Here is a 13,779-nt window from a genome sequence, read left to right as displayed (position 1 = left end):
TGCATTCTTATTGCAGTGTGAATTCATTGCTATATTATTTATGTCTCTTTACTGTCTTTAATTTTATTAGCTTGAATGTTTTCTTTCATTTGATTAATGTTTCTAAAAGTTTGTCAGTCGTTTCTATTTTTTAAAAACCTATTATTGGATCCATTAATTCTTTGTGCTATTTTATTCTTCATGTTTGACTTCATTAATTTCTTCTCTAATCGTAATTGCTATTTTTTTAATCTGCTACTTTGGGATTTGGCTTGTTCTTTCTTTTTTTTTTTGAGTCTTAAAGATTTTTAACTTTGTTATTTAAGATCACTGAAATTTTGGGAGAGGCAATTAGCAATATGAACATTCTTCAAAATCATGTTTTTAATTGTGTCCTGTGCTTTTTAGTATGCTCTATTTTCATTGTCTTTAACTTCTATATTTCAAAATTTACATTATTGATTCATGAAGTGACCAATTTGTTCTCCAAAACCATTCAGTTTTGTACTTTTAAAGGATTCCTGTGGGTATGAGCATTTGTTTTTCTGTCTATAGATGTTTCTTGTGCTTTTGATTTGTCTCATTCTCTTCCCCTTGTTTTTATTTTTTCTGTTCTAATTTGTTTGTTTTTATATTAGTTTGTTTCATTATTATTCTTTAGATTCTTTAGATATGTGTTTTCTAAAGAGAGACAGAAAAGGGATGAATGGGGATGGAGGATGGTGGGGAAGAATATTGTGGTGGAGAAACTCTAATCAGAAACTAATGGTTAGGAAAAAATCTAATTCCAATAAAGGAAATACGTTGATTGCTGAGCAACCTCAAGCAACAAGTATATATCATATTTATAGAATAAGTATATAACATCAATATTATAGACAGAAGTTAAGAAGAATAAGAATAAAGAACCTAACAGTAGGATAAACACAGAAAGCAGAAAATGGACTGATACAAATGCAAACCATTATTTGTTCTTCCAAGGACATTTTTGAACTTGATATTATTTTAAGTGTCATTATCTGAAATCACATTACATTAAGACTTACATTAACACTGACAGTTGAATGTCAAAAACTGGCACTATCACATTAAACACTATTTCTGTTTCAATCTTCACAACAGCCCTCTTGAGGTATTATTATTACCACAGTTTTAAAAGCAAGAAACTGAAGCTCAGAGAAGGAGAAATTCATCCATTCTTACAAGAATGCTCAGAACTCTTTGCAAAATTCATCTGCTTCTGTGATTACAAGATCTTCTTGAAAAACTGAAAGAATTTCTTGGGTTCTCGTCCAAGTAATACCATTTATGTCATTTACTTTCAGACATTTCGAACAAACTTAAGGGATATTTTTTTTTTGATAGTTGAACCAATTTTATTTTTTTTTGTTTTTGTTTTGTTTTTTTTTTTTAGTTGTTGAAAAAAAAATTCCGCCTCCTCCCTGTTTCCCATTTCCCTCCCCCTCCCTCCCACACATCGCCCCTCCCCCCTCCCCCCACTCTCCCACACTCCATTCCCCCTCCCTCTTGAGAATGAAGAGCAGTCCAGATTCCCTGCCCTGCGGGAAGTCCAAGGTCCTCCCTTCCATCAGGGACCAGGAATGTGAGCATCCAAACAGGCTAGGCTCCCACACAGCCAGTTCACATATTAGGATCGAAACCTAGTGTCATTGACCTTGGCTTCTCATCAGCCTTCATTGTTCACCATGTTCAGAAAGTCCGGTTTCATTCCCTGCTTATTCTGTCCCAGACCCGCTGGTCTTGGTGAGCTCTTTCACCCACTCACACTGAAAAATTGTGGGCAATCTGCAAGAAAGCACATATCGAAGATGAAAAAGAATTTTCTACAATTTATCTAATTTTTAATGTTTATTTTTTTTTCTTTTTTTTATCACTAATAATTAACAAGTTACCTCCTGTAGTAATTAATCATTCTGCCCCTGACATACTTCCATAGCAGCCATTTATGTTTAATTTTGAATAATTAGATTATTATTATTATTATTATTATTATTATTATTATTTATGTGCTGGCCACAGTTTCCTTTCTATCAGCACCCCCCAGCCTACCACTATGTCCCCTTTCATCCTCAGTTTCTATTCAGAAAAGGATAGGTGTCTCATGAACATCAGTCAAATATGGCATATCAAATTACGGTAAAACTAGGCATATCCAGTATGAGGATTAGTGTTCTAAAACCAGAATAAAGAGTCAAAGACATCTCTCAAATATATACAGAGGGCCTACGGAAGTTCAATGTAGACTCACTTGCTGTCCATTAAGTTTCTGTGAGTCCCTTTGAGCCCAGTTTAGTGTGTTCTCTGAGGTCTTGGACCACTCTGGTTCCTATAACCCCTCCTCCCTTCTTCTGCAGGATTCCTCATGCTCGGCCTAATTTTGACTGTCGGTCTCTGTATGTTTCGATCTGCTGCTAGATGAAACCTCTGATGACAGCTGGTCGAGGCACTATCCTATGAGTATAGCAGAATATCGTTAGGCATCATTACGCTGATTTTTTTTTAATCAGTCTTGTTCTAGGTGTCAGGGCTATCCAGTCTCTAGGTCATGTTGCTCCAAGCATTTCCATGGGTGAACTCACTCTTGAGGCATGGGTCTCAGACTAGACCAGTCATTGCTTGACAACTAATACAACTTCTGCAAGAAATTCCAGTATGTATTGTGGCAGGACAAATTGTAAGTCAAAGTTTATATGGCTAGGTTGGTGTCCAAATCCCTCACCTGGAAATTTAGCTGGTTACAAGGAATGACTGGCTCTGGGTACATATCCCCTTATGTCATGAGTCTGAGCAAGAGTCACCCTTTTCACTTCCTGAGAGTTTCCATTAAACTAGGTTTATACTTCACCCCAAAGTGCCCCCCTTTTTTAATTATCTCTTCCGGTACTCTTCCTATCCATTCTCCTGACACCCAAACCCTCCTGTTTCCATCCCCAAGCATTCCAAGTTCCACACAGGAAATCTATTCTATTCCCTGTTCCCAGGGAGTTCAGGAGAGGCAAGGCTAGCCAGTCTACAGAGTAAGTTCCAGAACAGCTAGGGCTACACAGTAAGTCCATGTCTAGAAAAACAAATGAAAACAAAAACAAAAAAGGAAAGAATAGAAAAGAAAGAGATAAACTGTGTTGATTATTTGTTTCACTTAAACACAAATGCCCTGGTATTGTGGGGATAAAAGGAGCAAATCCTTTAAGTTTTTCTTTACTTCTTCTTTTTTTTTTTTCCATTATGGCAACTTAATGTGTACTGTGAATTATCCTAGTCAGTGGTTTTGAATATCTTAAAACAAAATGTGAAACTCTGATGATCTTAAATTAATGCATCTTTATAATTTAGTGATTGATTTATAAATATTGCACTATTAAAGTGTTATAGATCACAAAATTTGCTAAGTTTATTTGTTGTCAGGAAATTGTGTTCTATATTTTAACTCACAAATAACCTTAATTTTGTCATTCAGGAAAGGACTAAAGGTCACATGTTGCAACAGCATTATCATTAAAAAGAATTCATGCAAACTTATTTAAGAAAATTTATAAGTACTCATCTCTCTCCACTGCTCGCCTTTCCTTTAAAAAATAAACTGTTTCCCTTCCTCAACTCTCTGAGATACTTTTGACTAGTGTCAACTTAAGTGAATGTGTGCTAATGAGGAAATGAGGATCACTTGGTGCCTTGACATTGCGAAGCTTGGAATGACAGACAAGATTCCCCTGTTGAGAAGCGTAATCTCGGCCTTCACATCTAGGCATTAATAAATGGAATAATTGCCTGTCAGCACGCTTCTTGAAATATTTAAGATGCAGAGATAAAACGGAGTAGCTCATTAAAAATAAATTGTGCCAGTTGGTTCTTATCGCTTGAAGTGAAGTCTGAAGACAATACGAAATTACTGCTAACGTCAGAAAACGTAGATGGACAATAAACAAGGATTCTGCCTTCCTTCGTTTCTATTGAATAAAGAAGTCCTACCAGTTGAACTGTGTTAGAGGATGGCTTATGCAGAGAGAACAAACAGCCCAGCATCCACACCTGCAGCAGAGAGCAGAAACTGCTATGCGTAGTTAAGGCATTAGACTCAGGTGGAGATAAGACTTCTTCTTGTTTTTGAAATTTATTTATTTATTTATTATTTTCTTTGGGATATTTTTTCTTTTTTTAATTTTTTAAAAAGAAATTAACATATCTGCTTTCATTATACATACCCAATCCAAGTTCCCACTCTCTAACCTCCTCCCATTCATTCCCTCCACTTACCCCCATCCCCATCCCAACCACCATCCACTTCTCAGAGTAAGGCACATTGCTTTAGGAAATGTCCAAGGCCCTCGCTACTATATCTAGGCTGAGCAAGGTATCCATCCAAAGAGAATATGTTCCCAAAAAGCCAGTACAAGCAGGAGGGATAAATCCTGGTGCCACTGCCAGTGGCCCCTCAGTCTTCCCCAGTCATGCAACTGTCAACCACATTTAGAGGGACTAGTTTTATCTTATGCTTGTTCCTTCCCTGTCTGGTTAGAAGGTGATCTCCCCTTAGCTCACATAGACTGTTTCAGTGGGTGTCCACATCGTGGTCTTGACCTCTTTGCTCATATTCTCATTCCTCCCACTCTTCAATTGAACTTTGGGAGTTCAGTATCTGTTCCGATGCAGGTCTCTGCCTCTGGATATGGCTCTCTACTTTCTGAACTGTGATTGTGCTTTTATTATGTTAAGACGACACTTAGTCCTGCATGCGTATTGGGTAATAGGATAAATAACTTTTAAAAACCCACGCCTGAGAGAGAAAAATGTCAGATAACACCTAGGCAGCAGCTCCTAGAATTTCAAGGGAATAAACTGGAGAAAGTTGTATGACAATATCTTAAGAGGTCATGAATGCTGAAAATCTCTCCTATCGACAGCAAAATCAGAGCTTTTCAAAGTAAACAGGAGACAGTCTAGAGGTTCACTTTTAACAGTGACATAGGAAAGTGGGTGGGCTATCCTCTCCCAGTGAGGAGTTTACAAAGTGCAGAAAACAAGAGCTAGGCATTTCACTGAGATTCTTGTGAAACCTGTGACCTTTCACCAACAGCCACTAAGGTCATTTTAAAAAACAAATAGGCTTTAAATTACAGCATTCTGAAGTCAGAGGTGTGTGTGTGGGGGGAAATCTCTGTCAGTTTGTTCAAGGTCATCCTGGTCTACAAAACTAGTGTACAAAAACTGTCAGGGACCTTACACAGAGGAAACCAGTTTCGAAAAATCAAAGCTAGCAAAACAAGCCCCCACCCCACCCCACCCCACCCCTATAAAAAGAAAGAAAGGAAAGGGAAAGGAGAAAGGGAAAGAGAGGGAAAAGAGGATGAAATGATGGACAAAACAGAAATAGATAAGAAAACACACTTTCAGAACATTCTAACATAGAGCCGTGCCTGTTTGGTAGCTTGGCACAGATACAGGATCCTAGTAGGAATGGCAGTAACACTTCCAACTTTATCCATGGACAGTGGTTTCTTACTTCCGAAATTTCTGACTTTATTTAGAATTACTCACCAGGGACACACCCACCTACCCACACACATACAAAAGGAATTTCTAGAATTTGAGACCCAGCAACCAAGCAGAAAACCACATTCAATCACTGCCCTCTGTCTCTAACACACTTTCATTCCTTTTATTTAATGGCTGTTGCCAGTTTAGCAGGGCAAATAGCCAGTCTTTTCATATTTTTGCGCTCTCCTTTTTCTTATCGTTTTATTTTTAATATTTTCTCTTGATAGATTTTGCTAATGAATATACGGTGGCCAGGATTGGGGATTTATTTTGTTCTCAGTCTTCTGAAAGCGTAAAGCTTGTCTTTGGTTATCTGACTTCATGTCAATAAGTCTTAAATTTGTAAAAGAAATTGGTATTTTAGACTAATTTATGGGCAGTAAATATTTTTGATAGGAAGAAGAGATCCATTTAGTTTAATAGAAATGGAATGATAGTAAGTTGTCAAAAATTTTGGTTTGTAAGAAAAATTTCCATCAGTTTATATATAGCAAGGCAAAGAGGTCTCTGCAATAAGTTATAAATGTTATCTGATATAAGTTTTGGGATGGTGGAAGCTAGAAGTCTAAATTAATATATTTCTTAAGTTTTAACTGAAAGTTGAATGAAGTTGGCAATGAATACTAATATGTAGACTCAAGCTAGCTCATGACAACCTCATTATTGGTCTACAACATTTCTGCTCTCCACAACCAGAAGTTCTAATTAATCAGTTTTAGGGAATCTTTAACATGAAAGTAAATTTTTCAGAACCTTTACAGCAAATTTTTTTCTGTTATTAAATATTACTTATTTTCACAGACCAGAAAATTGGGGAAAATAATCCAGATGATTATGCTCCTCAGGATGCCCCTCTTTATGATTTAATATCAGATACCTTCTAGAATCTACTCCCCTGGCGTTGATAATGAACGGCTTTATTTCCTCTCATAGTGAGACTATGAGAATCTGATACTTCAGAACTTGTGTAACTTTAGTTACCTGTCAATGGTGTTAAAGTGATATTGCAGAAATTATGTCTTCAACATATGCATTCACAAACTCAGGCCTTTTACATTGTATTTCTATGAATATATTTTCTCCTATTCTTACTGAATTCTTGAGTTTATAATGCCAAATTCCTTTCTATTAATTTTGATTAGTTTTTATCTTACCATTCTATGTCTGCCAAACATATCATGACACTTCAATTATCTGATCAAGCATTGTAGTGTAATTGTAATAAACACATCATCTTATTTTGAGTTACATTAATTTTAACCTTAAAAACTAATGAGCTCTCCCCGATTTCATCTAAATATTTTGATTCTGTTTGATTACTTGTTAATCAGTTATTTTCTGTATCTCAAAGTTGAACTTTTTTTTTGTTTAAATCGTGTGAGGTCTTATATAATCAATCAGTCAAATATTTTAATTCATTTCAATTATTCAAACATCACCATATTTCTATATCTTTTGCAAATCTTTAAACATGTTTACATTTCATGCTGTTTATATTTCTATCATTTATAATATAATATTTTCTATAAACTGTTATGTGTTTGTCAAGCAAATTATTGAAGTAACTTCATTATTTATTCTAAAGTGTTTATTAATTTAGACATATTAACTGCTAGTTTCTATATTTGCTGAACAGTTTTGAGAAATCACATATTTTAATTTGTATTGCTTACTTTTTATATGATTGCTTGTGTATGATCAAGTATTTTTTTTTATGTTCATGTGGAAGTGAGGTCAATCTTGAGTGTCATCCTCAGGGTCTCTTACCAGCTGGACCCCATGAAATATGTTAGACTAGTTGACCAATAAGCTTTAGAAATATTTCTGTCTCTCCCTTATCAGCTAGTGCATTAGGAGCTTTTCTATTTCCAGATTCTTGGGATGGAAAGAAAGACCTTTATGCATGCCATATATTTATGTGACAGAATTGTCTTTCCAAGCCCATATTCTTGCATTTAATTTTATTTTTATGTTAACATTATTATTTACCACACTTAGTACGAGTCATCATTTTACAGTTATTGTGATTACAATGCTCAGTGTGTCCTTTGTGAAATTGTGGAACTGTCCTGCATGGTTAAGGTCTCTGCAAAAGTACACTGCCAAGTACTCTGCTTGTATATCTCTACTCTGGAGTTTAAACCTGAGGAGACAGAAAATGTGAAAACAAGTTTCTGTTTGTTTGTTTGTTTTGTTTTGTTTTATGACTTTGAGGAAACAGACAAATAAATATAGTCACTTGAAGTAAATACAAAGTTCCCCTTGGTGAACTGTGTGTTTGTTTTCAATAAGTTTTAACATTCTGTTTTTACTCTAGACACTAATATTTCTGCCAGAAATTTATTATGACCACCAGAAGAAATACAACACCAAAGTTATTCATCAATCCTAAAAGTATAAAGTACCTTCATTGCAGTTTCTAACTGCAATGAAATTTCTAACTCTGTTTATCTCACAAAAGCACAGAATTCAAATTTAGACACAAAGTAAAGAAGGATTGCATTTAGGATACCTTTTTGGTATTGGATTTTGTGGAAAAAAATTCAAAATAAGCATCAGCTATAAGTGTGTTTATAGTATTATTTTTAATTTTTCATATTTTATATAACAATCCTCAAAGCTTGTTATACTTTGCCATCAAAAGTTAGAAGTACACTTTCCAATGAAAACTTATTGTACACATAAATGAATTAATCAAAGAATACATAAAAATATTTTTAAATTGTTTAAAGCAGACAAGAAATATTTGTTACATTTATTAGAATTAAAAACCTAATAATTATTATTTTTGAAAACAATTCAAAGAAAACGTCTTCTAAATAAACATTAATAGCATGAACAACAAGGAATTAAAATACTTACAAAAAATCTTATATATAGTAGATGGTTGAACAAAATGTATGTGATCAGCCTTCAAAATTAACATATTTCTTCTACCAACCCACTTTATTTACATTTGGTTCAAACAAATAGTAATTTCCTCAATTTTATTTAATTTAGCAATTTTGGAAAGCTAAACACATAATCAAGACTGTACTTATTAGTCATACAGGACAATTTGTTGAATTAATTTTAATAAGTGCATAATGTAATTATCCTATTCTGCAGCCCCACATTTAAATTGCTTTTAAAATGAACACAAACACAATAAAGTTCTAAAATTACATTAAACAAAAATATATATCTATTCATTTATATCCATCACAGCAGTAATATATTATATTAGTATATAATGAATGTAAAAGAGACATGTATTATACTAGTACATAAATAATCTGAATATTGTATTCTTAGTATGTCTATTATTCATTTTAACAAAATTTCAGTAAGTGAAGTATTGCAATAACAAGGATAAAAACAAAATAGAAATGTTACTTAATTAATGGGAAAAAGTTCTGCAGCCAGCTCAGATATGAGTAGAAGGTAAAATTTCATCAGATGAGTTGATGGGGATCATTTGCAAGGGTAATGCATCAAATGATAAATCATGTAACTTTAGTGGTTATAATATTGGAAGGAGGAATGAGGCAAAGCTAAGATAAAGCATTTTGTAACAACAGATTAACATTGATATATATATGAGCCTAATATTCCCTAACTACATTTCTGTTCTGGTCATTTATCTAATGGTTTGATGAAAACTGAATTTGAATTAGGAGTCTTTGACCATACTCACCAACAATAGTACATTAAATACTTAAGTTGCTAAATTATATACAATTGGTTGTTACAGAATTCATAATTTAAATGAGATAAACTGTTAACTGGAAGGAAAAGATGCATTCCCTTCTTCTTCTTCCATGCACTCATATGCTAGGTCAAAGTGGCAAGAATCCAATCTGGCAACCATGTCCTGCTGAATCCCTTAGATAACAGAAGCTCAGAGGCTGATACTGAGATATGACATTTTCATGAGTCTCACAAAGGATTGACATGCTGTAACGGGGGAACAGCATGGCAAGGAATTTCTATTTGACACTATATGCTAGAGATACTGAAATTTTCATCATTTGCTCATGTACGAAATTTCATCATTCAAAAGAAACAAGATAGCAAAGGTACTAAATTTCATGAAGACCTCAAAATCAAAACGCTTTCACAAATTAAAAGTAGAATAGCCGCCCAACTCATTCATAAAGACAACTTTATCTTGATAACAAACTGAATAAGGATACACACAATTAAAATCAAATTTCACATTCTGTGATCAACAGAACTACAAAGTCCCCCCACACACACCCCCAAAAAACATTATTTCACAATACCTTTCACTGCACAATGTGATACTGGAAACTACAAACACATTGTTCATTTTTCTCTCTAATATTTTAGGAGTAACTGTGCTTGAAGGTCCTATTTATGCGGTGGGAGGTCATGATGGCTGGAGCTATCTAAACACAGTGGAGAGGTGGGATCCCCAGAGTCAGCAGTGGACCTATGTAGCCAGTATGTCGATTGCTCGGAGCACTGTTGGAGTAGCAGCACTGAATGGCAAGTGAGTACATTTTTCTGTAATTTTTAATAGGCTAAAAAATAACAGTGTTAATATTTAAGAATTATTTTGAAATAAAGCCATGTATATTTAGAAATACAAAATAATTTAAAATTTTCTCAATATTGATTGCATATCCAAGAAATATCAAGTTTATGTTATGAGAATATTTCTAAACTTTGAGTAAAATAGTTAATAAAGATTTGTTAATTGTACTTTTCCTGTATGATTGCAGCAGTCTGTCCACATTTCAACCAGTCTATCACCCTTAAATTATCAATTCTTAAAATTAATAGAATTTTTATTAAATTATTTATACAATATATCTTTGTCATGTTTTTCTTTTCCTCAACTCATCTTACTGCTTCCCTACCTCTGTCCCCATTATGATAGGGCTCTCTCTCCAAAAACAAGAACAACACGACAGTGAAACACTAAATAAAAACAGAAAACCAAAGCCACACACACCCCCCCCCCAAATAACTAAAGATCCCACAAGATGACAATAAACAAACCAAAAATTCATTTAATGTTGGACAATTAGTTCCAGTCATGGAATATTTTTGACATACACAGTGTCACCCCATTGGGAAAATCTAATTTTCTTTTTGTTAGCAGGAATCAATTGCAAATAGCTCCTTGATTAGAAGTGGAACTTTGAATTCACTTTCCAGTCTTATGTCTTTGTGTTAATTTCTAATTTCTGTGATTTGCCTGGTGGTAGGTCAAGACTGCAAACTGCAGGCATCCTGATGGCCAGAACTTTGTTATCTAACCTGACAGAGAAGCAAAACTGGGGACCCATGCCATATCTCCATGCTAGAACTGGGATATTGTGAAATACTGCATTGCCCAAAATTCCTTGTGCATGTCAGAAAATGATATGCGATAAAGCTGCGTCCTCGCTGCCTTCTTCCAGCTCTGCTGTATCTTTTTCATGTTATGTTTTCTGTATTTATAAGAGGGGAGGAATGACACAGAAAATGTACATCTTTATACCCTTGTAATCCTTATTTCTCTGCTACAATGAGAATGAAATATCTCCCCTTTTCTATAGAGGTCTTAGAAGATATATTTTACAGATAGTTATTTAAACTGAAACAATTGTGGAAACTATTTCACGGTCTTACTTGAAATCTGAAGACAACATTTTTAGCTTTAATATATTTGTTGATTGTTTACATTTTAACAGATTTCAGATAATGCATTTATATTCTTGTATTATCATGACTTTTAAGCTACTTCATGCAGGGTTATTTTAGGAATAAATAATATTCTTGCTGACATTAAAAAAATTAGGGCACAGAGAAACACTGTCTCAAAAAAAAAAAACAAAAAAAGAAAAGAAAATATTAAGTATAAAAAGTGATTTTAAGGTACAGATACACACCCTGTCTCAAAAATCCAAAAAAAAAAGAAGAAAATTTTAGGCATAAAAAGTGATTTTAAGTTACATATGTACATGTAGAAATATACTAAAATATTATATTACATACTTAATTTCACTTCAGAGGAAGTCTTTTTATTTCATATTTTCCCCCAGTTTGTTCTTTTGGATGTTATTTCACTTGTATGTGGTATAAATCTCAAATTTCAAACAAAAACACAACCCAAAACCAAACTTAAATTTTAACATGTAAGTAAATATTTACACTTCAGTATAAATAAGATGTGGAATCTTCCAATATTTTCTTGAGAATTTGGCAGTATGCTTATTTTAAATATAATCACTCTGTAAGTGTATAATGGTGTACACTGATGTCAGAGACAATTCAATTTATTCACATTGGTTTATTTTTTGGCTATCTTACATGTTAGATGGTAGTTTATATATTAAGTGAACAGAACTAAAGTGTATATTACATTATGTATTTTTATATAATCACAATCTTACTAATTGTCTATGATATTCTATTTGCCTTTTACTATACTATATATAGTATATCTGACTTTTATTTATACTATAAGCTTTGATAGAAGAGAAACATACACTAAAATAATAATAAAAGCCTGTACCTGCCTTTATATCAATGATATTTAATATTTTTCTTAGAGTTTCTATCACTGTAATTGCTATATGGCTTTCTGATAAGTCTGTCTTTATACGTTACTTAATAGTTTTGTTTTCCTTTGAAGATTTTGATATCTGTTTTTTGTTTTGCACATTTTGTGTTTTGATTATTATGTATCATGAGGAATTCCTTTTGTAGTCCTTTCCATTCAGTGTTCTGTTTGTTAAAATATCCTAATTCACTTGTTATATTTATTGATGTGCAATTTAGTACAGAGGCTTTAATGTTTGAATAACTGCTTAGTTTATTTAACATTGTTTTGATAATTACCTGGTATCAGAGCTATTCTTCCCTAGGAGTTTATTTTTAAACATATTAATTTATGTGTGTTAATAGAAAATATTCTCCAGTCCTAGTAATAATGTATATATAGAGAGTCCAGTCACAGTTTTGGACATATTATGAATTAAATGTATATTCAGTTTCTTTCTCACCTGACTTCAAATGCATTCATTACGGAATTTAGTGTTAATCCCCAGTTTATAACATCTTTAGGAATTTCAATTTAGTCCAGTACCGTCATTCATGTCAGATATTAATGTTAGATGTTAATTGGCATGAGAAATGCAATTTGGAGGGGGGGGAGGGCAATGCCTGAGAATAGCATGAGCAGTTCTCCTTCTTGCCAGGCACCTGGAGATCCTGACCCACTTGGCAAGAACCTGTGGACAATTCACCATAAAATTCTGGGCATCAACCCAGGAGTTTGTGTGCTACGTATTCTCCTTGCCTTCACTATGCTGGTCACAGTGCTGGCCTGAATCAGTTACAGGAGGCCATGGAATTTGTTATTAAATATTAGTGTAATTATTCTGGAAATAGTGATTTTAAACGTAAGAGTTTTAAAGGAATGATGATATTTAAATGGTATCAAGAGTTAATGGGAACATTCAAGAAACAAGGAATGAAGTAGAATCACAGAAACCCACAGTTCCCCAACTCCTAATAGGTATGCCAATACCCCAAGAGCATGAGGTAGATAGACATAAGACAGGGGACAATCAATTCTAAGTATTGGGTGTAAGTTTTCAAGTTATCTTGCTTGTAGGATGGATGGAAAAACTTTGTATGCCCCCAGAAGGCATAGGGTAGTACGAAATGTAGACTGGATTAGTTCAGCTTGGGCTGGAGAGTTGACTGTGAGAACCAAGACCCTACTGGCTATAAATCCTAACCACAAAAGGCAAAACTGTCTCTTACTTCACATCATGCTGCAGCTGCATGTACTGCCAGCTGGGGACATTGTTCTACCTGTAGGCGTGCCTAGTTAGAGAAGTGCCTTTGTCGCTTGCAAATCTTTGTATGCTTCTGATGAAAGAGATATAGATCAGAAAGCTAATTGCTACTGGTGGGAATGTTGGGAGATGGAAAGATAAAGAAAGAGCCAGGGAACAAAATAGTAATTATTGTGACCCTTTTTAGGAACGTGGCATGTTAAATCTGACTGTGAATTTATTTATTCATGCGCACCTTTGGCACTGTGCAAACAAAGATGACTCAAGGTATCTGGGACACTTGATTGAACAACAACAGGTTGTCACAGCCTCTTGGCGCCTACATTAGGGTCTTCAAAGCCTTCTGGAGCAAGGTTCCAGCAACTAATTTTTAAATGGAATTGTTTACATATTTTCTGTACATTCATTCAATTGCACTTTGATATGAAGCTATTTGGAATGATAT

At 34.1% G+C, this 13,779-nt stretch overlaps 1 protein-coding gene across 2 annotated transcripts in view; it reads left to right on the top strand.

Annotated features, from left to right (window-relative positions):
• Positions 1–13,779, top strand: part of Klhl1 (kelch like family member 1) — a 220,767-nt gene that overhangs the window by 192,068 nt on the left and 14,920 nt on the right. For both annotated transcript variants that reach the window (XM_050144717.1, XM_050144716.1), the window contains one exon: positions 9,868–10,030. In XM_050144717.1, the coding sequence (XP_050000674.1) occupies positions 9,868–10,030 (163 nt within the window). The remainder of the gene's footprint in view (positions 1–9,867; positions 10,031–13,779) is intronic.

Source organism: Alexandromys fortis, unplaced genomic scaffold (assembly GCF_014885135.2).
Source record: "Alexandromys fortis isolate MF-2015 unplaced genomic scaffold, M_Fortis_MF-2015_v1.1 scaffold_43, whole genome shotgun sequence".
NCBI classification, from domain to species: Eukaryota; Metazoa; Chordata; class Mammalia; order Rodentia; family Cricetidae; genus Alexandromys; species Alexandromys fortis.
This window is presented reverse-complemented; position numbering and strand designations above follow the sequence as displayed.